This window comes from Solanum pennellii, chromosome 11 (genome assembly GCF_001406875.1).
Source record: "Solanum pennellii chromosome 11, SPENNV200".
In the NCBI taxonomy this organism is placed as follows: domain Eukaryota; kingdom Viridiplantae; phylum Streptophyta; class Magnoliopsida; order Solanales; family Solanaceae; genus Solanum; species Solanum pennellii.
The window spans coordinates 996,553-1,024,085 of record NC_028647.1 but is presented as its reverse complement, the minus strand read 5'-3'; the positions used below and the strand labels follow the sequence as shown (position 1 = coordinate 1,024,085).

Below are 27,533 nucleotides of genomic sequence, written 5' to 3'. Positions count from 1 at the left end.
GGGGGGGGGGGGAGGTTATAGAGGGTTACAATTCAATATTTATTTGAGAATGGATTGATGGTTTGCTTGTACGGACTTCGAGTAATTCTCCCCTTTATGAGTTAGCTTTTGGGATTAATTTAGATCAAGATATCATATCGTTACAAATTCTTATCTCTAAACTTTTTTTGAGGATTGTTAATAGTGCATTTCTAATTGAAGGTAGGATAATTGGACTTTCTTGGATTTATTTTGATATCCATGTAAATAGAATTTCGTAAATCTTCTCAAAATATTTGATTATAATAAACAATCCAACTATATTTCGATCTCTTTATAAATATCCATTTGATTAAAGGGCACGCGAGTTGTCAATAAACAGTTAAAAAAGAAGGATAATTTGGAAGGAAAAAAAGATAATCAACTCACTAATTATTTTGAACTATAAAAGTAGTTATAACAAAAAAAAAGTTATATTGAATTAAAAAAGTATAAAATATAATTAAAGTACATAACCACAGTGTTATAGTCAACCCCCCATCACAACTAATCAAGGTAAAAACCTGCATGTTTTATTTGAATACACCAATTAAATAATTTTAAATTTCAACATATTTGACCACTCAACTAAAAAAAGTTACAGCTGAAATCTATATATACAAAAATAAATACTAATTATGTATATTATATACATTTTTATATTTGTCGATTATAATTTTGGTGAACGGTTATAAATTATTAAAATTTCAATAATTTAACATTAGACTAGAAAATGAAGCTGAAAATATATGTTGCTTAGGATGTGTTCGACAAAAAGAAAATATAAATTCACTTATTTTCTTGCGTTCGTTACGAGTATTAAAATGAATTAAAAGGAAGAAAATATGCATGAGAGTCTAAGATATTGACATTTGTTATTTTCTATTACCATCGATCATGGATAATGAATTAAAAGGAATAAAACAATTTTTTTAAGGTCAAACGTGTGTTATATCAAGATGATTACAAATATGAATTTTACCTATGGTGTGTTTATTACGAAGAAAAAAAATTCTAAAAAAATATTTAATGTGAAAAACTATTTTCTTCAAAATAAATGGAAGCTTGTTTATTTTTATTATGTTTGATAAACAAGTAGAATATATTATCATTGACTAATGAGTAATTTTTTAGAGAAAAAACTTTATCATATAATACCAATGCAATATAGTGATTTAGTATTAGTCACGCGTAATCATCAATCTTAATGATACCAATACAATATATAATACTGATTTAGTATTAGTTAAACAAAATTATCAATCTTAATGAATGGGGGTAAGAGCTGTAAATTGTAATTTTCTTGAGAGAGAATTGTATTTCTTGAATTACGTTGAATTGAAACATGTAATTATTTGAGTAAATTTTAAGTTTAGCAAACATAAAAATCATATTGTATGCTATGACTATAGTTTGTATGATTGTGTTTCGTAGCAAACTTTATGTTTGTTATGGAGTATCACATTTGTATAAATTGTTTACAAACTCTCATTTATATAAAACGATGACAACCTATCTTTTTGTATAAATCGTACGCAGTCTCTCAATTCAATTTTATGTGTTTGTATATTTACATAAAATTTGAATTTGTATACAATTGAATCTAAATAAAAAAACGTTTATATATTAAATCTGTCTCTCTCACTCGCTTTACACAATTGTATAATTTGTGTTTGTATAAAGCGAGAAAGGCAAAAGAGTCTGACAGGGGAAAATTCATATTTGTATAATTATAAGTGTATAGGACGAAGATATATGTATTTGTGTTTAAAATATATACGGTTTTCTCTCATTTTATACAAACAAAAACACAATTTATACATGTGTTGTATAAAGTGAGAGACGAGGGAGATTGACGAGCGAAATCTAGGAGAGTGGAGAGCGAGATTCGCTAGGGAGTGAGACGAATGACAACAATTCGTAGCTATAGTTTGATAATTACATTTCGTAGCTACATATTATAAGAAGGAGAGAGGCGAGAGAGAGGGAAAGAGTGGAAAAAAGTGAAGTGTATATGAATATCGGTTAGATAATTGTATATTATACATATGTATGTATATATGGCAAGCAACATTGGGAGCTGGAGGAGAGATGTGAGCGAAAGAGGGCAGAGAGTGGAAGAGGGATGAATTGTAGATGTATATCAGTTAGATAATTGTATATTATACATATGCATTTGTATAAATGACAAGCGAGATTGGGAGAGGGAGGAGGTAGGCGAGCGAGAGAGGTGAATTATACATGTATATCGATTAGATAATTGTATATTATACATATGTATTTGTATATTCTGGCGAATTATACATATATACAAACATGACTAATTATATAAACTCGAAGACAGCCCACGTAATTTATATATAATGTTAGTCGCAAGTAGTAATTATAACAAACTATAGCTATAGCTATGATGAGTAACTAAATAACATAAATTTACTTAACCGCTTAATTTTCCCTAATTATTTTGAGTTTTATGGCTCGTTTACGTAATAAAAAATAGAGTGAAAGAGAATGGCAATGGGGGAAAAGTACGTGGGACTTTAAAGTGCATGGAGAGGGAGAGAATAACGGTGGCGAAGGGCAGAGAAATGGCGAGGATCCGAAATTGCAGGTTTCACTTATCAACAATGTCCATCTCTCTCTCTCTTCCATCAATTCACAGCAAGGAAAACAGAATACTCAAATCAAAATCTACTGTTCGGTACACACACTTTGTTTCAAACAATTTTTTCAGATCAAACTCCGACTGCCGGATTGTTAACGGACGGAGTTCTCATTTAGGATCAACCAGCTCCAATGATTTGAAATTTTTTTGTTGTTAGAGCAGCTTCACAATGGTACGTACGCCTGCACGCTTAAATTGCTACTCTCCTCGATTTGATTCCTATGCCGTTTGTTAAACTTGCAATTGCATCCTTCAACGATTCTAATTTGTTAAATTATTCAAAATTTGAAGTTGTTGTTGAACAATTAATTGTAATTTTGTTTGATTGTATGAGCACATTTTCTCTCTGTTTTAACTTTAGACGAGAAGTTTGAGGAAATTTTGCTTTTCAGAATGGATATGTTAATTAGGCTTTAAGAATCCATGATAATCTTCAAATGTTATGAATTCAGCATAATTTGCCTTGAGTTTCCATGGAGTTTGAAAAGGTGATGAAATTGATTATTGAGAAGTAGATGAGGGAATTTGGATCTTAAAAGAAAATATCATCCAATGAAAGTGTGGAAGTTTAATACCTACATTCATTCACTAAGTAGGAATTAATATGTTTAGTATGAAGGAAAATGTTCTCTTAGAAAACAAGTAGCTTACGTACTTATTTTCTAGTGTTCGGTAAATAAAAAAAAAAGTTATATAAGAATGTCTATATGTAATCTAGCAAAACACTATCAAAAACATGCAGAATAGATTTGTGTCTACCCCATTACATCTCTTCGTTTGATATAGTCGTGAGTTTGACTCTTCTTAGTGTTAGAGTATTTTGTTGAGTTACATTGCATGACATAAGAGATTGAGTGATCGAGTGTGAGGTAAGTTTATTAATGTGATAAATTCTATTGATAACTGCTCTTTTTCTTCTTTTTTTGTGCTTCCAGGGCACTGCAGTTAATATTATAGTAGGGTCTCATGTATGGGTTGAGGACCCGGAAGTAGCTTGGATTGATGGAGAAGTAAAGAAAATAACAAATGGGGAAGCAGAAATTGAGAGGACTGATGGAAAGAAGGTAGTTTTCTGCATTTTAGTTCTTAAGTTCTTCTTTCATTTCTTGATATTATTAAGCGCAAACTTGTGAAGATACCGACTTTTGCTCCCCTCATTTTAAGACCATTTGCATGCTGCTGAATTGAAAATACTATGGAACCATTATTGTTATAATCCTATAGGTGTAACGGTTAATACTATAACCTCATCTCATGCACCCTTAGCGGAGAATCCCTTAACAAGAAACGAAATAATTCACAATTTGTATCTCCAAATGATTTTCTGAATTCCTGCAAGTGAACATCTCGGGTTTGAAAGAAGACAGACTATCTCGTTCTATGGTTTAGTACATGACATCATCATATGTCGTCATCTCCTGCTTCAGGTTGTTAGGGAATTGTCAACAATTTATCCAAAAGATGTGGAAGCTCCTGCTGCGGGTGTGGATGACATGACAAAACTATCCTATTTGCATGAGCCTGGAGTATTGCAGAACCTAAAAACAAGATACGAACTCAATGAAATTTACGTAAGATACTGTAGTGATTGTGTGAATTATGTCTGATCTAAATCTCTTTCTTATGTTACATGCAGACAACAGCGCCCATCTCTTAATATTTGATATAATTACAGACTTATACAGGAAATATCTTAATTGCAATAAATCCATTTCAAAAATTGGCTCATTTGTATGATTCACACATGATGCAACAATACAAGGGAGCACCATTTGGAGAATTAAACCCTCATGTCTTTGCCATTGCAGATGTTGCATACAGGTCCCTCCCAGTTTAAGCACCATAATTACAATAATTTTTTCGTCTATTAGCATGATAATATATTGAACCTCCTTTGATGGAAACAGGGCCATGATCCTTGAGGGGAAAAGCAATTCTATTCTGGTTAGTGGTGAAAGTGGAGCCGGTAAAACTGAGACAACCAAGATGCTTATGCGATATCTTGCCTATCTGGGTGGCCGTGCAGCAACTGAAGGGCGTACAGTGGAGCAACAAGTCCTTGGTGTATGATTACATATCATTGATAACCTATTTTGTGCTCTTCATTTTTCTATCATCAATCACTTTTTCACATAATATTTATTCTCATAAATCTTTTGCATGAACCCACTCAAGTGCAGTCTAATCCTGTTCTTGAAGCATTCGGCAATGCGAAGACTGTTAGAAATAACAATTCCAGGTCAAGCTCTTTAGCACTGTGCATTTCAGCATATCTTTTCACATGATCCAGTTATATGTAATTTAGATTCGGTTAATTATCCTGCGTTACAGATTCTATCAGAACTGCACACTAGAGATTGAACTGCTTGTTTTACTAATCCTATATTTACTTGTAATAGATAAGCTATTTTTTTGAAGTGTACTTGTGATTGCAGATAAACAATACCAAGTACTTATGTTAACATATTAGATTGAAGATGTTTAATTTTCTCCTTAACCTAAAATTGCTGCAGCCGTTTTGGCAAATTCGTCGAGATTCAGTTTGACAAACACGGAAGGATATCAGGAGCAGCAATCAGGACCTACCTCCTTGAGAGATCCCGTGTTTGCCAAATTTCTGATCCTGAGCGCAACTACCACTGTTTTTACCTTCTTTGTGCAGCCCCCCAAGAGGTACTTTTCTGTTGCAGTACTAACTTTAATAAATGTTCTGTGGGCTTGCATCAAATTGCTTTGGTGGAAGTATGTTTCTGAGAGTTCTCCTGATCACTGTAGGAGATTGAGAAGTATAAGTTGGAACATCCCAAATCATTTCGCTATCTTAACCAGTCAAAGTGCTATGAGCTAGTTGGTGTGAGCGATGCAGAAGAATACCTTGCTACTAGAAGAGCAATGGATGTTGTGGGAATTAGTAAAAAGGAGCAGGTATATATCTTGTACAGCTTTGCCAGCTTCATGTTTTTATTTGCCTTTCAATAAAGAATATGAAAACACTACCTCTTACTCTCTCTCTTTTTCTCCCTTCCCTCCCTCAGGAAGCAATTTTTAGAGTCGTTGCCTCAATTCTTCATCTTGGTAATATTGACTTTGCAAAAGGAAAAGAGGTTGATTCATCAGTTATTAAAGAGGAAAAAGCCAAACTCCATCTTAAAACTGCAGCAGAGCTTCTGATGTACGGAAGATTCTTAATGTCACCTTGCATATTCAGATCCTATGTGGTGTGATAATGGTTGGAGTTTCTGATTTTCCTTATGTTTTAGGTGTGACCCTGTAGCTTTGGAAGATGCATTGTGCAAAAGGGTGATGATCACCCCTGAAGAAGTGATAAAACGAAGCCTTGATCCTCGCAGTGCTGAAATAAGTAGGGATGGTCTGGCTAAAACAGTATATTCCAGATTATTTGATTGGTAAGATCACCATGCATGACTAATATACTAGCTATTTTCACTTGCAAGGCACTGAGGACTTAAACTGTTTATTTGTTTTTAATACCTTAACTTTATAAAGAATTCTTTGTTGCAATTTATGTGAAGGGGAGCACGAGAGTCAAAGTGCCTAGTTTTCGGTGTTAATTCGGGCATAGATATGGAAATACTTGTTTGCTGTGATAGTAACAAATAAAGAGTGCAATTGTGAAAGAAATATGTTGATTTGAGATAAAAGAGTCACTAAAATTAACTATGAATCGGAAAGGAAAGAGGAGAAAATATGTGCCATATTGAAGCCAATATGTGTGTGTGTATGTATATGTACTCATACACACCGGTGTTCGTAAAAAAATTTTTGAATCAGCATTCATGTGGATTCAGACTTGAAATAAGTCCATAAATTACTGCATGATTAATTTACTAATTTCACAAATTCATGTAACATGTTATTTGCCTCTTGGGAAAATGCAGGTTGGTGGACAAGATAAATGTTTCAATTGGACAAGATCCCCTGTCTAAATGTCTCATTGGAGTCCTTGATATCTATGGTTTTGAAAGCTTTAAGCACAACAGGTAGCTACGAGTCTTTAGCTTGCCTTTCCAATTACTATGACATTGCTTCATTTAAAAGAAATGTTTAAGTGAGTGTCAAGGATCTGCAACTTGTTTGTGTGTCTCATTATATCATGCTTTGCAGCTTTGAGCAATTCTGCATAAACTACACAAATGAGAAGCTGCAGCAACATTTCAATCAGGTATACTTTTCGATATTGATGGCAGTGTAAGCATTGATTTATGCATGGTTTCTCAAATCTGTTGTGGCTTTACAGCATGTCTTCAAGATGGAACAAGAAGAATACAAAAGAGAGGCCATTGATTGGAGTTACATTGAGTTTGTGGATAACCAGGATGTTTTAGATCTTATTGAAAAGGTAATTGCACTTCTCTGAATTTACTATTTGAGAATTTCTAAACAGATGGTAAGTTCATCCAATGAAAACTTTTCTAAAGTGGCAAGGTTTAGATATCACGAGTCAGATTCTTGTTGTTCAACTCTGGCTGTTCTTCTCAGAAACTGTCTTTTGTAGCTCTCCCCAACAATGGGTTAATGCCATCGTTTTTCAAATAAACAAAAACAATGTATGCAGACCTTACCCTTTGATAGTCCTCAGCTTAAAGAAAGCAAAAACATCACATTTTTGAAGACATGAGCAGTAACAATAGCAGGATAGTAAGAACATAGAGTCATATGAGTAAAAAAGTAGTAATAGAAACTAAGAGTGAAAGATACGAAATAGTAAATAATACTAATATTACTAGTCGTAGAGACAAGACGCGAAACTATTTACTACTAGCCTTTTACCTGAATCCTGACCACCACACCCTCCTATAAAGGTCATGTCCTCGGTAAGCTGAAGCCTTGCCATGTCCTGCCTGGTCAACTCTCTTTTATACCTTTTTGGCCTACCTTTACCTCATCAGGCGCTTCAGTGTCAACCTCTCACACCTCCTCACTGGGGCGTCTGTGCATACTCTTGAAATGCACAAACCATCTCAAGCTAGACTCCCACATCTTATCTGCCACGAGGCCACTTCCATCTTGGCCCAAATATCTTCATTTCTCATGATGTATAAAAGTGATGTTCAAGACCATCAAACCACATGTGAGCTGTGCTTCAAACAGCAATAAGCCAATAACCCATAGAGTTCAAAACCATGTAATATCACAAACATCTTGCGAAATATGTTGCACTAATTTGGATTTTTTTCTTTTCTTAAAAATTCTAAAAGTATTGTTATGACTACAAATTAAAAAGTAATGTTCTGGTTGTGGATGATTATTGGGTTGTTAATGTCGAAAAGAAATAGCTTTTTGCTCACCAGACCCCAGGGAATTCGGAAATTTTGAATTTAGCTAATAAATGCATGAGTGTACATTAGGAACAGGTTGAGTTGTTACAGTAATTGAATAGCGTAATTCTCTATGCTGCCCTCCTTCCATAGAGAAAGAAAGCTATGATGCAACTGTTTCTCTATAATCTTTCTGAAGGTAAAAGATCTGCGAAAAAGAAATAATTAGTAAAGTATATGAGTCTATCTAGAGTGACTGAAAAAACACCCTTCACTTAAAAATTTAAAGAGCAATCTCAACATTTGACCAGCATCTTTCTGAAACTATGCAGCACCAACAGACTTCTAAAAGGAAATACTAAGGCTGCTCATAGTGATAGTGTTACATCCAGTTCTGTAAATGTTGTATTTCTCTTTGCAGAAACCAGGTGGAATTGTTGCTCTGCTAGATGAAGCTTGGTACGATAAAATCCCATCTTGGTCTTTATTATGAAAAATTACTTGTACGCTACTTATTGTTACTTAACATCCTGTTCCCCATTCTTTTTGTATGGTAACATTGAGTTTAAGATTGCAAATCTGTCTAAGCTAATTGATAAAGTTTGTTATCATTGTTTACTTTCACTGTACAGTATGTTCCCGAAGTCAACACATGAAACATTCTCTAACAAGCTATATCAGACATTCAAAGTTCACAAGCGCTTTGTTAAGCCCAAACTGTCTCGTACAGATTTCATAATTTCACATTATGCTGGAGAGGTGAGTGCGATTCACAACAGCTATTTATGAATAGAGTAATTTGCCATGGACAATCCTGATATAATCCATTTTCTATTAGGTGCAATATCAATCTGACCAATTTCTGGACAAAAACAAGGACTATATAGTGCCTGAACATCAAGACCTCCTATGTGCTTCAAAATGCTCTTTTGTAGCAGGACTCTTCCCTTCACTAGGTGAAGAGACTTCAAAGTCTACAAAATTTTCTTCAATCGGTTCACGCTTTAAGGTATTCTTGCATTTACTATTGTTAGGTCACTGCTCATTATGGGCCCTGATTTAATTTATTCACATGATGAAACTGTTTTACCTTTTTCTATATGCTGATCGTTATTAGTCTTCCTGCTGAAACTATCAGTTTTTCATATCCTGATGATTATTACGAACTTGAAATGCAGTTACAACTGCAGCAATTGATGGAAACTCTGAATGCTACAGAACCTCATTACATCAGATGTGTAAAGCCTAATAACCTCCTAAAACCCGCTATATTTGAAAATGAAAACATTATGCGACAATTGCGCTGTGGTGTAAGTAATCTCTATCTTAGCAAATACCTGCCTTGGGGAGAGGGGAGAAGATAGATTTTTGCTTACTTGTGATAGTTATTGATTATAACCAACTGGATTTTCTTTTAAGGGTGTTTTAGAGGCAATTAGAATCAGTTGTGCTGGATTCCCTACTCGCCGCCCTTTCTTTGAATTCATACACAGGTTTGGGCTCCTAGCGCCAGAGGTTTTGGAAGGGAGGTATGTACCTTCTTTAGTTAGAACAGAATTTCTAGCGCTGGCACTTCTTTGAGATGTCTTACATAGGCTAAATTTTGGAAAAGTATTTTCTCTAGTATTCATCAGATGATTCTGAATCAAAGACATTTTTTCATGGCAGCTATGAAGAAAAAAATGCTTGCAAGAAGATTCTGGAAAAATGGGGGCTGAAAGGGTTTCAGGTAATCTTAGTTTTTCTTCCTCCTGTTTGAGGTAGCATTGTGAATTCATTCTTCTGGGATCAGAATGCATCTACTTCATCACAGTCTTCATATTTCTGATTCACATCCTCTGAGGAGAAGGGACCACTTCATTCCTAAGGTCGTGAAGTATCACCTCTAAACCTTTGCTCCACATTAGTATCAAACATGCTATCTGCAAATGCCATTGGGAAGGAAAACTTGCATCAACGATCTGATATTCACTGATTAGTTCCATTTTTCTTTAACAGATAGGAAAGACCAAGGTATTCCTAAGGGCTGGACAGATGGCCGAGTTGGACGCACGACGAGCAGAGGTTCTTAATAATGCAGCCAAAGTTTTACAACGACGAATAAGAACTCATATAGCTCGTAACCAATTTGTAGCACTAAGAAAAGCTGCAATATCTTTACAGTCTTTATGTAGAGGTGAGACATTTTGAAACTATTGAAGATCTTGAAAACATGGTGACACAATGTACCACAGTTCATAATGGAAAAGAGTCTTAAGAGTTGAAATACATCTTCTTAGCAGCATAGCATCTGAACAAAGACCCACAAAGGACAAAAGAAATAATGGAGGAAAAAAATTGACACTACGCAGACTAAAATTAATCTCGACAATAGTCACTAGGTAGAGTAAAATTATTCTCAAAACACATAATCTATTTTTCATATTTTAGGAAAACTGGCATGCAAAATTTATGTGCAAATAAAGAGGCAAGCAGCTGCAATAAAAATTCAGAAGAACTCACGCAGGCATAATGCTAGAAAGGCCTATAGGAAACTCCAGGTCTCAGTGCTCATGGTGCAGACTGTTTTGCGAGCTATGGATGCTCGCAAGAGATTCAGATTTAGGAAGCAAACTGAAGCTGCAATAATGATCCAGGTAAAATTCCTGTATGCTGTGTGATTTCATGATTTATCTGGTATTGAAGCAGGTCTAAGATAATTCTTTATCCTCCTCAGGCACAGTGGCGTTGTCATAAAGCTTATGTATATTATAAAAGGCTTAAACGAGGGGTACTTGTTGCACAATGCAAATGGAGGGGGAAGTCTGCCAAAAAGGAACTAAGGATGCTTAAAATGGTAAGCATACTATTTTATTATCCAATAGGAAACACAAAAACTCATCTCTGATTACAATGTCTCATGAATCCATAATCATTAGTTACTAAGTTTACAGCCCTGCTGGTTTCTACCAGAGAGGATGCTAAAGAAAGATTATAGATGAAAATAGCTGCCCTTTTCTGAATCCTAATTCTATGCTGGTTTACAAAGAGATAGCACAGAATCTGGTTGAACTGCATCAGGCTGAATTGGAGTGTGGATATGCATTTGACCTTGCTATAATGTCACACTTTTTCAACTACATGCAGGCTGCAAGAGATACTGGTGCGCTCAAAGAGGCAAAGGATAAGCTTGAAAAGCAGCTGGAGGAGCTTACGTGGCGGTTGCAGCTGGAAAAACGTCTAAGAGTAATATCACGTTTTAACTCATCTTTTAATTCTATAAATCACATTTTCAAAGTACACTTATGCTTTGTGCAACTGTGTGTAGAATACCTTCAGATACATTACATTACAAGGAAAAACTCTTACTAGCATACTAAATTTGCCTATAAGTCATGCATCCTGTTGTTAGATACAATAATTTTCAGCATTTATGTGTTACACCAGTTTCTACCCATACAATGAAGTGAAATTGTCGGACTTACTCGTCTGATATAATAGTTGCTCAAATCATTATGCAGACTGACTTGGAAGAAGCAAAAGCACACGAAATAGCAAAGTCGCAAGAGGCTTTGGAAGCTATGCAAAAAAAAGTAGATGAAGCAAATGCACTGGTTGTCAAGGAACGAGAAGCTGCAAAGAAGGCTATTGAAGAAGCACCTCCTGTAATCCAGGAAACTCCAGTTTATGTTGAAGATACTAAGAAAGTAGAATCTCTAATGGAAGAAAATAACAGTTTAAAGGTAATCTAATTCACGAGGCACTCTGTTGTGGTGCTGAAATGACAATCCATTGGATATTAAGTATTTGAGAAGCATAAAAACTGTTACAATACCAGTTTTTCTCTAAAAGGATAAATATGTACAATAATAGATGTTTAAACAGCCGATGTACATATTTGTGGTGGATGAGTTTCTTCAGGTCCACGTACAAATGACTGACCACCATGGGTGAAAATGAGTACTGCCTATGAGATCAGTGATGTCAAACTAGTAAAGTCCAATATGTACCACCTATGACTAGTTAACGGAAACTAAGATGTTAAGAACATAGATTTAGCAAGAAGCGTCCCAAACTATCCTGAACACTCTGAGTTTTACAGGTGCCTGAGATGGAAAGAATTCAAAAGCCCATTACAGTTTAGTAACTTTCCTGCATATAAGTTCAGGAAATTTTCTTATGTACAAGCATTGTGCTTGGAAGTTTCTATCAGACACATTCATTTGTATTTCTAGCAGCAGAGAATTGTAGAAGAGTAAATACTGACTATTTATATTTTTTGGATTAATCAGAGAACAAATAAGATAAAAAATAAAGGTAAATAGTGAATACCATTTCATAATATCCCTTAAAAGGATCACAATATGAAATGACATGCTTCCATCCTTATATTCTTCGTCAATCTCTGTGTGTTCTGTCCAGGTTTCTTTAGAACAAGAAAAGCAGAACTGTGATGACTGGAAGCAGAAATATACTGAGGCTCAAGAATCTGGGGATGAAAGTCGCAGGAAGTTAGAAGAAACAGAAAAAAAAGTTCTTCAACTCCAGGAATCCCTGAAAGGGTAATCATATTGGTTTCAAAGTTCTTTATTTCAGTTATATCCTGTTCCAGCTTATAAGACAAACTGCTTTTATATTGTAAATATAGATGTGCATCTCTTTAGTGCAATATGATTGTGTTGCATTTTTTCATTCCTAAAAGAATTATTTGTCCTTATTTATTGTGTTTCAACTGAACCCTGCCAAATCAGGTTAGAGGAGAAGATGACAAACTTAGAGTCGGAGAACAAAGTTTTCCGTCAGCAAGCTGTGTCAATGGCACCAAATAAGTTCCTCTCTGGACGCTCTAGATCTATTATCCAGGTACTGCTGTGTTACATGTAATTTTTGTGGAGGATTCAAGAGTAGAAGAGTGACATTTTCTGTTCAATTGACAGAGAACTGAAAGTGGTCGAAATTTCGAGGATACAAGAATGCATGTGGTAATTTACCTTCTTTATAATACTTCTGTTGCCAAATTCTACTTACATGCCAACAATTTTTGTTGCTCATATTCTCACTTTCATTATTTAGGATCTTCATAGCCCTTCATTGAACCAAAGGGACCTTCCTGAAGCAGATGACAAACCGCAAAAATCACTTAATGAGAAACAGCAAGAAAACCAGGAGTTGCTGATTCGCTGTATCGCACAAAACTTGGGCTTTGCTGGAAACAGGCCAATTGCAGCCTGCATCATTTATAAGTGCCTTTTGCAGTGGAGATCTTTCGAAGTTGAGAGAACCACTGTGTTTGACCGAATCATCCAGACTATTGGTCATGCTATTGAGGTTTGAGCTACAAAACCCAATTCTCCTTAAACTGTATTCTCACTTTTAAAATTATAATTACTTCTTATAATTCCATTTCTATGTTGGCACAGAAAACTCAGGACAACAATGATGTACTGGCGTATTGGTTGTCAAACGCTTCTACTCTTCTATTGCTACTTCAGCGTACACTCAAAGCAAGTGCTGCTGCAGCAATGACCCCTCTACGTCGTCGATCCTCATCGGCATCTCTGTTTGGGAGGATGTCACAGGTAGGAAGTTAAAAGATATAAACAAGTTCAGTACTTTTTCTCAAGGAAGTTTGAGACTAGCTCCTTAAGTTATTCATTGTTATTGATTTTCCAGAGTTTCCGTGGAAACCCTCAAGGAGTCAATCTTTCCTTTGCAACTGGAGGAGTTGAAACTTTACGCCAAGTAGAAGCAAAATACCCTGCCTTGCTGTTCAAGCAGCAACTTACAGCATATGTGGAGAAAATTTATGGAATGATTCGTGACAATTTGAAAAAGGAGATTTCTCCATTGCTGGGGTTGTGTATCCAGGTATGTGAAGAAAATATCTCCAGACACATCTCTTGGTCTCTAGGACAGACCTCATTTTTCAATTACGTTTAATCTTTTCCTTTTTTCATTTACATGTAAACAGTTTTGTTGGACCTCATTTTTCGATAACATTTAATCTTTTCCTTATTCATTTGCATGTTGTTGTATATTAGGCACCACGAACTTCAAGAGCAAGCTTGGTTAAAGGGTCCTCACGTTCAGTAGCTAATACAGCAGCTCAGCAAGCTTTGATTGCCCATTGGCAGGGCATTGTGAAGAGCCTGGGAATTTTCTTGGATACGTTAAAAGCAAACCATGTTAGTGAAGCTGATTTTTCCCTTTGTTTCAATTATTTTGAACTCCTTTCCACTGTAACAATTTGTTCCTAGAGTAAAAATTTTGTATCCAGAAAACATTGGCTCAGCAGAATTAGCAACATCATGAGTCTTTACATGGTTAATAAGCTTACAAATATAATATTATGCAGCTTAGTTCTCATCTTGCTTTTCTGGTTTGATACTTTCAGGTGCCTCCATTTTTAGTTCGTAAAGTATTCACTCAGATATTTTCATTCATCAATGTTCAGCTTTTTAACAGGTGCACCTATAGACTTCTGTTTGTATGCAGTTTTCTACAATGCATTAAAAAGGTTTCCTCATCTGATTGTATAATTTTCACAGCCTTCTCTTAAGACGAGAGTGTTGTTCGTTTAGCAATGGTGAATACGTCAAAGCAGGACTGGCGGAACTGGAGCACTGGTGCTTTACAGCAACTGATGAGGTAGATCCATCATATATACTATTTTACTTGGTAATCCTAAAGTTTATATTAATCGCCCCAAGTGATAATCGAAACAAGAACAGTATGCAGGATCAGCATGGGATGAGCTGAAGCATATAAGACAGGCCATTGGTTTTCTTGTAAGCATTTACATTTATCGTTTTTGTTCAACTTGCTTCTCTTATTTTTAAAAATGGGATGGTAGAGTTCTCAAAAGTTCTTTACTTTTCTTGTTGCAGGTTATACATCAAAAACCCAAAAAGACACTGGATGAAATAAGCCATCAACTCTGTCCAGTAAGTGATCAATTTGAAGGAAGAGATAGCTGGAATGTCATTCAAAGCTCACTATAATATCTTTTTTTTCCTCCAGGTGCTTAGCATCCAGCAGTTGTATAGGATCAGTACAATGTACTGGGATGACAAATATGGTACACATAGTGTGTCATCGGATGTAAGTTTCTATGGATGCCATTAGTCAACCTAGGTTAGAGTCATATTCTTCAAAAGATATAATTTAGTAACATGTTTACACAGTAAAAATTAACCAAGGACAGGGTTTTTATGCTTAGGTCATATCCAGCATGAGGGTGTCGATGACTGAAGATTCAAATCAAGCAGTCAGCAACTCTTTTCTCTTAGATGATGATTCAAGGTTTGCATCGATATCCCTTGTAATTGATACAAATTCATACCTTGCCTTTGAATCTCATTACAACTATATCTGAAAAATTGATACCTTGCTTTTGTGTGGTGAATTCCTTTGATGTTTCTGAATGGTTTCAATTTTCAGCATCCCCTTTTCAGTTGATGACATATCGAAATCAATGGAACAAATAGATATAGCTGACATTGAATCTCCTCTTCCTCTCCGAGAGAATTCAGGCTTTAGCTTTTTGTTGCCACGCACAAACTAGACGCGTCTTTATCTTCACTTCACTTGAGAGGGAATAGATGATTATCTGACTACTGCTGTGAATGTTCTCTAGTAGCAGATCAACTTACTAGTTTCTGTAAACTCAAGAAATACACCACTTTGATTCATGAGATGAACGCGAGGAAGATCTGCCCAAAACATAGAAGCAGTCAATTGTTTCATTTCACTTTGTAATACAAGTAGGAGCGGTGTGAATTAGTTGTATACAACTAGGTCTATATTTCATGAATGATGCAGTTGCAGCACTCCACATTCATAGAGGAGGTGTGAACAAGAATACTCTTTATGTGTTAACTTGAATCTGTCTTATATTAAAAAAAAAAAAAAAAACTGTATTTTTTTTTACCACAGAAGCTATCCAAGGTCCCTTCACAAATACGACGATAGAACTTCATGATAAGTAGACTAAAACCCAAGGAAGAATAAAAAGAGGACCTGTAACGAAGGCATCGAATTGCCCCACTGAATTTTATTATATTGCCACTAAGAGAATCCTGTATAACAGTTTTTATCATACAAGGAATGAGCTAATACATGTGAAGAAATCAAGAGTGAGTTCTAATACACCAAAATTGGGTTGAAGATGAGGAAGAGAACCTGAACTACTATGTACATTCGAGAAGAACTCATGTATACTCGGTAAAGTGATGATAACAAAAATGGATATCGGGGAATAACGTTGTACACATATCAGCTTCAGTTGTTGAACCGATTGCTGAACTGATGTATTTTCTGCTCTACTTTCCAAAAAATCATAAAGCTTTCTGTTGCACTTGTAGCATGATTCCGTCGGGGATAATGTTAGGAACAACCTTCTCTCCATGTATCTTAAATTTTGGCACAAAGAAGTTTGATGGATACAAACAACGTACTCTTCATCCGGGAAACTAAAGAATATTGACCTGTTTGAAACAACCTACCTGAAATGTCAAAGCATATCAAGACAATGTGTCAGACAACGGGTGAAGATCGACTGTGTCAAATATATAGTGGGAAAGAATTGTAATGGTCCAAAATGAAATTTTTGCCTATAGAGATGATAAATTTGTGAAAAACTATTTAAGAGGGACAAAATATAGAGGCATTAGACCTAAGTGGGCATGACAGAAAGCATACCACATTGCCTGAAGATTTCAGTGTTCTTGGCTCCTTTCATTTAATTATTTATTTATAGATCGTTATCCCTTCAATTAGCTAGATCTAGCACACACTGCACATTGACAAGTTGTGCCAAGTTTTAGCATATATATGTTCCCAATCAGGTCAAAGAAGCTACATAGTTGCCCAGAGAAACACTATACGAAGCTTTATCCGGAAACCCTTTCCCCCTTCCAACTCCCGAAACATTAATAGCAGATTCGTGATTTATGGGAGAAAAGTGCAACAACACAATAGTAGGAACTTAATCAAACAAAAGAAAGTATCACACCTTTAGACTTGTATGGTGCTAATGGGCACACTTTCCAAGTGGGGTGCAATCAAGGCATCCAACTTGACCAACCAGAATGCAACTGCAGATGAAGTCCGGGGCATGCTTGAAAAGCTTGCAATAATTTCTTCTGGGTCATAATTCAATCCCAAAGTATGACCAGATTCACACAACCAGTCCTCATTGATAGCAGTGACAAAATCAGCAAGAACCTACGATACATCACAAAATAGAAGTCCACTTATGTGAGACCTGTTAGGTCAAATTTCTATGAAAATAATGTCAAACCTAGCAGCAGTTGGAAAGGTTTTTCTATAGACTCAATGGATGTATATTTATTTTTGAACTCTCCAAAATGCAAATCCTGGGAAATTGAGATCAATTATAAAAAAATACTGAAGGACGGGCAGGCATTTGTCACCTGTAAAATCTCTGATAAAGTTGAAGCCCTGCGCAGTCTTTTGATCCAAAGATTGTGGGAAGATCTTCTCCAAGCACCAATTAGGGCACCTTCTGGCATTACTGACTGAACGTTACAAATGATAAATACGTATATCAGATTGTTAATTGAAAAAACATAAGTTGGAAAGTTAATGGCGCAGCAGTTAACAGAACAAATAACTTTATAAGAGTATGAAGGTGCTTATCAGGTAGTCTTATTTTCAATTTCAACTCAGCTATTCGAAAATAGTCTCGATTTTTCTTTTTCTAATCGGTGGTGTCCAGGTCCGCTTGCACGCACCTTCACTAATCCACTGAACAGCTAGTCAAGCACAGGTTGCAAAGGTAATCCGGCTTCCCAAGGCTGGAGCTGACTGGTTCATTGGTGTAATTGGGATTTGTATATCACTACGTATAGTCTTTCCCAACAGCACAACACAATCATTATTTTACAAAAAATAAAGACATTCATGTCACTGGTCAAAGAACAATCCACTTTCTATGAAGTTCACCATCTGTGATGTTATCCACAGCATCCTAACAAACTAAACTTTCATCAAGTGTTCTTATTCATTGTTGCAGCATCAAGCAATGGATGAACAAAACTTCATACATCATAAACACAATATAAGCTAAACGGATGTGCAGGTTAATGAGAGATGTGAAACCAAAGGATCTAAAGTAGTTAAGAATGCGATAGTGTGCTGCAAAGTTACGCATGTGACTTTAGACGAGCATAGAACAGTCTATGCAAGCACCTGATAGAAACATGCCACTACTAAAGCTGTGCTATAATTAGCATGATTATTAAGAACATTGATGGACCACTCTTAGGGTTTTTTTGGACACAAAACAAGATATGCACACCACTCAAAATCATACAAGTTATAAGGTTCTGGTTATATGGAGCACTTAATAATAGTAAACACTTGTAAATGAACATCAAAATTTGGACACATAATACTGGCTGTAAAAGCATTAGAATGACTACCCACCTCAATCGCATGTATTGCAGCTTTAAGTGACTGCAATTCCGATGGGAGAATTTTATGCTTTGATAACTTATCAGGATCTAGATTCTGCCTGCATGTTGCAGTATGAATGGCATATTTTTCTTCAAGATCAAAATCAAGCTCAAACGTGGTGTGGCAAATCCTGCAGTGCTTCTCATCCCTCCAGTATAGATCATGACATTGTTCACACCTTGCAAGTGAATCAAGATAAGACCTTTTCCCAAGTTTCACAGCGGCAAGATTACAATAGAATGATTTCCATATCCATGTGTCAAAAGCTTGAGCGATGTTCCATTTGTCTTGCTGATGTTCTCCTTTCCTACCTACAGGCACCTTCTGACCAATAGAACAATTGTGCACTTCAACAAGGCTTAAGTTATCCACATCAGAAACTGCAGATGATGAACTATCTTCCCTAGAAAAGTTCCTTCCACATCGAGGTGATTGGCTATCTCCTGAATCATTCAGAGCATTTGACATTGCTTGGCATAGGAAAGTTTCCCGTTTCTCCAGAGATGCAACTAGAAGAGCCTCTCGTATACCTCTGCGGTCCAAGGCAGCCGACAAAGAGCATAAAGACTGAAACCAGATCAAAAATACATTAAAAAGTTCATTTGTTGGAAGTCGTTGCATGCTACTGACATAAGAAATAGAAGTGCCAAAGTGATATTAAAGTACCTCTTCAGTATCAATCACCTCCCAGTGACCATCTTCAGAAGATTCGAAATAAATCCTCCTGTGCCCAGGATCAAGTTCATTGCAAGGGCCCAAGAAAATCCAGTATCTATTGTACCTACGGTCAGAACCGAGGAAGATAGACTGCATAGGGTGCAACTCATCCCCAGCTTTCAGTTCTTTGGCATTCTTTGCAGTCCTAGGTGACTTATTTTTCTCACAGAGCTTTGACATTGATACTGAAGAGTCAACTGGCTGAAGTTCCAGTGACACTGTTGGATCTTGATTACTAAGTTGTCCTTTATGACTTTGTACATGCCCAGTCAAGTAGGATGATTTTGCTGATGACCTTTTTATTTTTCCACCAGAAGCATGATGAATCGTTGCAGGAGCACATTCTACAACTGATGGCATCGAATCCTGCAGACAAGACTTGTCACTAAATAAAATGCAGAAAGGAAAAAAAAAGCTGATCTGACATACAAATGCACTTCTTTTTAATCATAACTTAGTGCACAAAGAATGGCTCTTGCAATATAGTGATATATTCACTAAGAATGGTGATGCTCGTACAATATAGCAATACGTTTTCTTATTAGTCAAAATGTAGTACTATCAAAATGCTCGGTAACGGGGCGAAGAAGCTTCAAAGGCTCTGGATGTGCACGGAATGTCAATCCTCGAGGCTGTTTCTGGCAGTACCATCAGTTCGGCGTATCTGGCAGTGCCTGAAATTTGTTCACAGACATGCTGGGATGGTTGGAACTTCTTTGCCACCAATTTTCAAGGTCTATCTTTCAGGTCAGAAGGTTTTTAAAACTTCACCTACTAGTACAAGTTAGTAAGCTCTGCTCTGGCGCCAGTAAAATGAATATGAAGTATTAAAAAGCAAATTTAGCAGTTAGTACCATGAACAAGAACGCACATAGGATAACAGAAGAACCTGAAGACATGAAAACCTAAAGGGAAGAGTTCCTTTAAAGGACCTAATGGACTCATATTGAATATTTTACCTTTTCAGTGATGCTGGATGCAGCAATAAGAAGATCAACCAATGCCACCAAGGCATTCAGCTTCTCTTCAATGCTCAGATCTGAATATTCACCTTCCATCAGCCCTAACAACCACGCTTCTCCTGTGTAGCTTTCATCAATTTCAGTATTTAGCGTTGACAGATTGTTCCTATTTTCAAACTGATGATAGCTCCGTTCAGATTCAGCTCGAACTAGTTCGCGGGACTCACATTCTGAATTATCTCTCATGTATCCACTAATTACCTCTGCTTCATCTCCTTCGGAATCTGAAAAACAAATTTCAGATTCCTGTGAAGAAGGATTAACACGTAGACGGTACCCTGAAGATGATATCTTTTCAAACAAGGTAATGTCACTAGAAAGGGTTGAGCTTATTAAATCTTCTAGCTGAATGGTTGTCGCTGCCAGATTCAATTCAAGAATCTTCAAGACAAAAGGAAAAAGATTCATTAACCAAAGCATTTTATGATGTAGAGGCAGTGGTAAATTATAATACTAATAGTAAGGACCGGGATTCACATCCACTTACAGATTGAAGTTTTGCCAGCTCATGAACTTTCATTCCAGCAGTTCCTTTAATTAGCAGAATGCTAAAAAGTTCACCCTTCAATGTACCACGGGTTAACCCATACTTAGCCATCAAACTACGTTCCTAAGAAATAAGAAACCAAAGAAAATAAAGAAAATGAGGATCACAGAGTAACATCATGAATCAAACAGCAAAACTTCCTCCAAGACACTCTAATGAAGGATGACAGCTATAGGCTAATAGCAGTATTAGATCTGTCATATGATTTAAGGCTTTTCTCAAGAAAATCAATATTAAAATATAGGAACTGAAAAAAAAACAGCATAGCAAGTCACCGCGTCCACCACCATCACTCAAACACCAACCTACAAAATACTAGTACTAGTACTAGTGTACTGCAATATGCATATGCAATTAAAAAAAAGTAAAAACAGAAAGACACCATGAGGAGTTGCAAGATATTAGTACCTGGAAAGAAAGCATCACGTTGGAAAGTAATATGTATGTATGTGTGTGTTTGTGTGCATTCTGCTTAAAGTAAATAAAAAATGGAGAATGTAATTATTCCCCTCAGAAACACCCAATTCCATGCTGACCAAGAAGTTACTTGCCACAAACATATCAAAACTGTGTAATTACACCCAGCTACATCCACACTCAATTCCAGGTGTCTTCCATACAGCCCTAGGATGTGTTTCTGGAGATAGTTGAATAAGATAAGTAATTACAGTACGTGTCCACTTCAGTGCCCGGTGAAGAAGACTCAGAATTCAACAATACACCCAGTGAAATCCCTCAGGTGGGGTCTGTGGGGAGGGGTGCGGAGGCAGGGGGGGCTGTGACCAATTAATCACGATAAGAGACTGTTCTCCAAAACCACACGGAGAAAAGATAAAGGAGTAGCATCAAAAATTCCTGATTTTCTTTCCTTGGCGAGTGAATTCTGCTCTACACAGGCCTTACCCCTACTGCCTTGTGGAGGTAGAGATGTTGTTTCCAAGAGACCCTCTGCTCAAGTAACGCATATCAAAGCAATTATAAAAGAAAAATACAGACTCAAAGAGGAATGAGGACTCAACATTCCCAACAACTTTTTTCTTACAGTGAAATATGACCACTGACATATCACAGTGTTTAAATATCCAGAGACAAAAACATTAAAGAATAACTTATAGCCACTGACATATCAAAGATGCAAGACAAATTAAATCAGTAGCCAGAAAATGCAGTACCTTGCAGAGAGCCTCTCCAGGTACTCTACCACGTTTGGACCCAAAACCAGCAGCAACCAAGACTTGCCGTAGTATCTCTGTCCATGTTAAGGCATTGAGAGAACTAATCCAGAGTTCCAGACTAAATTCTTCATGTTCTATCTGTCGAAATAGATGAACGTTTCCTCTTTCAGAATAGCATACTTCAATGGACAAGAAGATTTTAAAGAGAACAGTGACGAACGGAAGTTTGTCAGCAGAATAGAGTCAATAGACAAGCATATAAATAATCAAACAGCATATATCCTCTCAAGGGGAAGAGATTCGCAACCAATTACATCCCTTCATATCCAAGATCAATAATCTCAGGACGCTAGTTTTACCATAGTGATTGTGGAAGAAAAGCATCAGTAGAATGCATAGAGGGAGGCCGCATGTAGAACATGCAAACACTGTTAGTTGATACAACAGAGAAGCAGAACTTATTTAATATGTTGATAACACCACTGGTGCTTATGGCATAGGGTATCTATGTACTCCCTGATAGAGATTTCAGATGTCTTTGGGGTTTGTGGTACTTCATGATAATTATAGGACTTTTCTGGTGCTGAACTCTCCAAACCAAACGGTGGACTTTTCTGATACTCAACTCTCCAAATCAGACATATTATTTAGTATTTTCCATTAAGCATATTGCACTAGTAGGACACTTTGGAAAAGCAAACACTACTCGTAATGCTACTAGCTACATAATGAAATAAGACCGATATCAGACTCTGAGTATTTTATATACCCATGTTCTTCTTAGTGCCAACAAAAAAAGACATATTTTAGCAAGGATTTCTTTCCTTTTTTTTCCTTCTTTCTCGGGGAAATATATAAGCAGGGATCATAAATGTTTGGCGCCAGTGCATTTTACTTTGCTGATAGCTAGTTCCATCTTCTCACTAAAAAGGAACAACGAACATTTTACTCCCTCCGTCCATCTTTATTTGTCCACTATACTATTTTTGGATGTCCAACAATACTTGTCCAGTTTATAAAATCAATGAATAATTCAATCATTTTATGTCTATTTTATCCTTACGATAAATACTATTCATTATTCAATATTTAGATGACTCATAATTAATAGGGGTAATATAGTAAAATTACCCCTCTATTTACTATTTCTTAAGGAGTGTGTCAAGTCAAACATGAACAAGCAAAGATGGATGGAGGGAAGTATATCAGAGTAGCGATCCTTGAGAAAGAAAATTATTGTCCGTATCTCATATTAAAATAACTGTTTGGAAGATATTTTCTTCACAACTCCAGCTTATGTAAAAGGTATATAGGACCTCTAAATTTCCTATTATTTCTTTTTGTGATATTATTAAGGACCTTCTACCTTCATACACTTCTGAAGAATTTAAGATTACCATGACTATTTTTATTCCCAGATTCAGTAAAGTATAACTCATGTCAACTCCCCAAAGTGGTTCAACAGTAGAAGCAAAATTCATACTAATATGCTCCAGAATACTTTGTAGAAATTTACATGATTAGGATGTTTGTCAGGGAATAACCCCCCACAATTTGTGGGATGACCATAACATGGTCAAGTTCTCTTTTGTTACATTTCCACATATTTTAGATTCCTTCAGCTTTCGGTTTTCATAACCTGAAGCATCATTGTTTTCTCTCCCTTATCTTCTAGTTTTTCTATTGCCCTACCTAAGTAATGTAACCTCCTTTGTAGCAAAGTTATAATGATGAAATAAATAAGCCATCTTCAGATTGAAGTTCCAGGAAGCACTAGCCTAATAGCGAATACGTACAAATTGCTGTACATAATTTGTCTCACAGCTGCTTCTGAAGACTCAACCCTATGCTAATATGCAAAAGCCTATTAAACTGAAAAATAGATCTGAATGCATGTAAACTCACTGAGTGAACCAATCCCAAGAAATTGCAACTTCTGCTTGCTTGATGAATGAATCCCTTGTTAAGCTGAATTTCAACATCTGCCAAAAGAAGCCTGAGAAAGGCTAAATGAACTTGTCCAAGTATCAAGGAATCCTGAAAGCAACAAGAATCAAATCAAAACTGGTAAGTGATCTGAAAGCAACAAGAATCAAATCGAAATTGGCAAGTGATCAGCATCTTTAGAAGTAGCTATCAGGTCTCAAAAGTGAATGATGGAGAATAACTAGTAGAGAGCTGAACTTACTTTTTCATGAAATGCTTGTGCAAACTCATCAATTGTGAAGGAACAGATATCAATTCTTGCAGCATAAGTACAAAGAAAGTGGAAGACCTGCAAAATAAACTGCATATTAGCCCATATGCTTCTTTTAATATAAAGAAATTACATAGGAAAAAAGGCGAGGTTATGTTGAGAAAAGCATCAAAATGCAAAATGCTTCGTTTTCACAGATCATCTTTGTGCAAATTTATTGAGAACAAAAGAACTACATCCTCCTAACAAACGGAACATCAACAATGAGGTATACCAATTGAGCACTAACCATGACAATCCAATATTATTTTCTTCATTTGCATTAACACTATCAGACTAAGCAAAGAATATTATTTCCCAAGTACCTTGAACAGTTTCTTGGCGAGCTCTGGAGAGGAATCCCATGGTCGCTCATAGAGAGGCAGCTTCATTATTACTGAATTGGGAGGAAACTTTGGAAGTAAGCCTAGAGAATTAAAGGAATTTTGTTAGACATAGATTGTAAATATGTATACTTCAAAGCAAATTGATGACTGGTTGATCTTGTACTATAACTTAAACATCTAAAACAAGCAACTAGACCATAGAAGCAAGGTTAAGAGAACAAAAAGAAAAAACAACTAACAAAATAAAGAAATGGAGGATAAAATAAACATAAAGCAATTAATTTACATTTGCAAAGAGAACGGGAAAATATAGGGGGTCTTATTCTTACCTTTGCAAAGAGAACATCCACGAAGTCCATTGCTTGCAAAGTGTGTACAGCATGTCAATGAGTTAGGTCCTTCTTCCAACTCCATTAACTCAAGTTCCTCATCATCCACTAGCGACCCCAACTGTGTAAACTCCTGTTGGTAATTCCTTTTTTTGATAGGTAATCCTTCTTGGCACTTTCTCCATTCCAGCGCAAGTTCACATTTTTCCTTACGAGGCATCTTCTGCTTTTCGATCCTTTTATTCTCTGCCTGCAATTATGAAATGCCACAGTAGAATTACATTAATCACTACATATCAAAAAGAAGGAAAAAAGCAACTCCAACCACTAATAGTAGCAGCTTTTCAGCATGAGCCAGAATATTACCTTTCTGCATTTCACGCCAACCTTCTTCTTATCCTGCAATTTCTTTTCTATTTTTCTCTGCACACAGAAGTTCAGCTAGCAATTACCAACCTTTGCCAAAGAATCAGAAACGGAACTTGGAAGACATGTATCATGCATGTACTACAAATTGCAAAGTAAATATCAAAGGTATGGCGTGAGGCTCAACCAAAATAGACTGTCGCTGCAGCAACTTCTTCTTTCTCTCTTCAGCACTCTCTCCAAAATCAACACCACCGGGGATGTCTCCGGAGTGAGGATTTGTTGCCCGCCAAACTGTCATCAAACCCTTCCCCATACCATGATTTCTAAGAGTAGCACTCTTCTCAGTCATTAAACGTTTCCCAGCACTATGCTTTTTCACCGAAACGTCTTTTGTTATCAGACCTTTCCCAGTACCATGCTTCTTCACAGGAGGGTTACTTTCACATAAAGCTCGGCAATGCATGGTAGCAGGCACAGAAACCTGGTTAAGAAAAAGGTAAAAAAACAAAGAGAAAATATGAACAAACTGAAAAGATTTAAGCGTTCATATTGAGCACGTGGAGGTTATGATGACTTTCCCAGAACCTATCATGCCTACCTTTCTCCTCTTAGTCGCTCCTCTGTTATCTTGTCTAGCTTGACCCGAAATTCTGGAACCTGATCGTGGAAGAACAAGATTTAGCACAGCAAGCATACAGAAACAGTGACTGACATTACTACTTCACCAAAAAAAAAGCAACTGACATTAATCAGCCAAAAACAAACAGAAGAGGAAGATGTAATTGCATTCTATGACATTTCACTTTTCAACAAGGACAAGTAGCTATGCACTAATCCTTCCAACCATATTTATTACGACTAGAATCATCTCTTCATGTATAGACTTAGAGATTTGATTCCTTCTATCCCTTTTCTATCTAGATGCATAGGAAAGCTATCCCTTGGGAACCATCAATTTCCAAGCGATTTCATCCATCAGCAAAGTTGTGAATATTTGAGTCAAATGCAAATAGGCTGATTTATATTGAGGAGCAGCACCCACTTATAGTCTTCCACTCGAATTTAAACCTGAAACCTCATAATTCTAAACCCACATAATTAACCACTAAACCACACCCTTAGGTACAAAACTCACTCAAAATATGAAATGATTACAACAACAAAAAAAAAGTTACCTTTCTTAAGATGAGAAAAAGCATTTGAAGGAAGAATATCAAATTCATCACCAAGTGTAGGACCATCTTTTCTGAAAATTTTAGCCAGTATATAATCAGGTGAATACAAACCCTCTTGAAGCCTAAGCCGATAATCATCTTCACTCAAAAACAGCTGCTGTTGCTGCTTCTTTTTACCACTCTTCTTTGAATTTTGATTTTGCTTCTTCTTCTTAGCCGCCATAATTAAAACAAAAAATCAAAAATTAAGCTCAATTAGCCATTGAAGACTCCATAGTTAGAGTTTTGAGAAAAATGGAAGAAGAAGATGACAAAGGGTTTAAGAAATGTAGGGTTTTGGGGTTTAATTCTTTGGATATTTTTTTTATTTTATTTTTTGGGTTTTTAATTAAAATATCTTAAGATGAAACCGGGTCAGTAATGAACCACGTCTAGACTGAACCGGTTTAACACGTGACTCCGGTTTGAGGACAACACAACATATATATTTCTATTTTCGTTATACGTTATTTTAACATCGCTCAAGATTAATTATTTTGAGATTTGTTATTTCGTGATTGTTATATTTTTCTTTATATGTGGAAGGTGGAAGTGGCATTTTGTGGTGGACTAAATTCGGGAAGTGAGACTGAAATGATTTGAGCATATGCAGAGGAGATGCGAAAGACCGGATGTGGGAGATATGTAGAGGGGTTGAGGTAGGTCGAAGAAGTATTGCGAGGGGTGATTAGACGGGATGTGGTGTAGCTTCATATTACTAAAGTCATGACTCTAGATAACGTAGAGGACGTGTATTAGGGTAGATGGATAGTAAGAGTGGAGGGTTGTATTGCCTTGTTAGGTTTAGGCTTGTTAGTGCATGTCGTAGTATGTTCTTGTAATTGTAGTGTATGTTGTAATACTAGTCGTACCATTTTAGTTCTTATCATATGTTGTTTGAGTTTTCGAGTATCACACGATTTTACTATTGTTAGTGTTTTTTTCTTGTGCACTTTGCTCGGTTTTTATTATTAATAATTATGATTTATTTGTTTTTTTCTTCTTCTTTTAATTAGATGTGATGCACTTGAGCTGAGAGACTTATGAAAATAACTTCTCTATCTCCACGAGATAACAATAATGTCTACGTATAATATACTCTCCAGTTAAATTTCATTTGATACAACTTAAATTTATCGAATTCATTAAAATATGTC

General features: G+C 36.1%; 2 protein-coding genes across 6 annotated transcripts; one reads left to right on the top strand and one right to left on the bottom strand.

The window, feature by feature from the left end:
* The first annotated feature begins 2,557 nt into the window (after window positions 1–2,557).
* Window positions 2,558–15,819, top strand: LOC107005031 (myosin-11). Of its 4 annotated transcripts, XM_015203487.2 has the most exons (38): window positions 2,558–2,855; window positions 3,619–3,747; window positions 4,111–4,254; window positions 4,359–4,504; window positions 4,591–4,747; window positions 4,864–4,922; window positions 5,197–5,356; window positions 5,459–5,608; window positions 5,719–5,855; window positions 5,944–6,090; window positions 6,583–6,684; window positions 6,809–6,866; window positions 6,942–7,043; window positions 8,384–8,421; window positions 8,595–8,721; window positions 8,801–8,971; window positions 9,141–9,272; window positions 9,382–9,491; window positions 9,631–9,691; window positions 9,961–10,138; window positions 10,393–10,598; window positions 10,679–10,798; window positions 11,089–11,187; window positions 11,463–11,684; window positions 12,364–12,503; window positions 12,693–12,804; window positions 12,879–12,923; window positions 13,015–13,269; window positions 13,362–13,520; window positions 13,615–13,809; window positions 13,983–14,126; window positions 14,336–14,406; window positions 14,490–14,589; window positions 14,673–14,729; window positions 14,829–14,885; window positions 14,962–15,042; window positions 15,161–15,243; window positions 15,382–15,819. In XM_015203487.2, exons 1-38 carry the CDS (start codon window positions 2,853–2,855, stop codon window positions 15,503–15,505), a joined length of 4,581 nt encoding a protein of 1,526 aa, XP_015058973.1. In that variant the 5' UTR covers window positions 2,558–2,852; the 3' UTR covers window positions 15,506–15,819. The 4 variants fall into 4 exon arrangements, with proteins under 4 accessions (XP_015058973.1, XP_027768776.1, XP_027768778.1 ...); XM_027912975.1 differs by lacking the exon at window positions 15,382–15,819 and having other exon boundaries at window positions 14,962–15,075; XM_027912976.1 differs by lacking the exons at window positions 2,558–2,855; window positions 3,619–3,747 and having other exon boundaries at window positions 4,170–4,254; window positions 4,369–4,504.
* Window positions 15,820–15,963: 144 nt separating this feature from the next.
* On the bottom strand, window positions 15,964–26,684 carry LOC107005032 (homeobox-DDT domain protein RLT3). 2 transcript variants are annotated; one of them, XR_001454812.2, is made up of 17 exons: window positions 26,338–26,684; window positions 25,761–25,819; window positions 25,347–25,643; window positions 25,160–25,216; window positions 24,794–25,043; window positions 24,444–24,544; window positions 24,070–24,156; window positions 23,787–23,918; window positions 21,879–22,019; window positions 20,647–20,769; window positions 20,097–20,540; window positions 19,087–19,503; window positions 18,391–18,987; window positions 17,376–17,480; window positions 16,955–17,166; window positions 16,642–16,735; window positions 15,964–16,445 (listed from the first exon to the last, which is right to left on the bottom strand). XR_001454812.2 is itself a non-coding variant. In XM_015203488.2 (16 exons), the coding sequence occupies exons 1-15, from the start codon at window positions 26,558–26,560 to the stop codon at window positions 16,957–16,959; spliced, it is 3,243 nt and encodes a 1,080-aa protein (XP_015058974.1). In that variant the 5' UTR covers window positions 26,561–26,684; the 3' UTR covers window positions 15,964–16,445; window positions 16,955–16,956. The 2 variants fall into 2 exon arrangements, 1 of the variants encoding a protein (XP_015058974.1); XM_015203488.2 differs by lacking the exon at window positions 16,642–16,735.
* Window positions 26,685–27,533: the final 849 nt, after the last annotated feature.

Excerpts from the sequence above, each read along its gene's own strand:
- LOC107005032 (XM_015203488.2), bottom strand. The coding sequence starts at position 26,560 with ATGGCGGCTAAGAAGAAGAAGCAAAATCAAAATTCAAAGAAGAGTGGT. Across the intron at positions 25,644-25,760 it reads GAGCGACTAAGAGGAGAAAG|GTTTCTGTGCCTGCTACCAT; the intron begins GTAGGCATGATA and ends TTTCTTAACCAG. Across the intron at positions 25,044-25,159 it reads TTGGCGTGAAATGCAGAAAG|GCAGAGAATAAAAGGATCGA; the intron begins GTAATATTCTGG and ends TCATAATTGCAG.
- LOC107005031 (XM_015203487.2), top strand. Across the intron at positions 12,504-12,692 it reads CTCCAGGAATCCCTGAAAGG|GTTAGAGGAGAAGATGACAA; the intron begins GTAATCATATTG and ends CTGCCAAATCAG. Across the intron at positions 13,810-13,982 it reads TGCTGGGGTTGTGTATCCAG|GCACCACGAACTTCAAGAGC; the intron begins GTATGTGAAGAA and ends GTTGTATATTAG.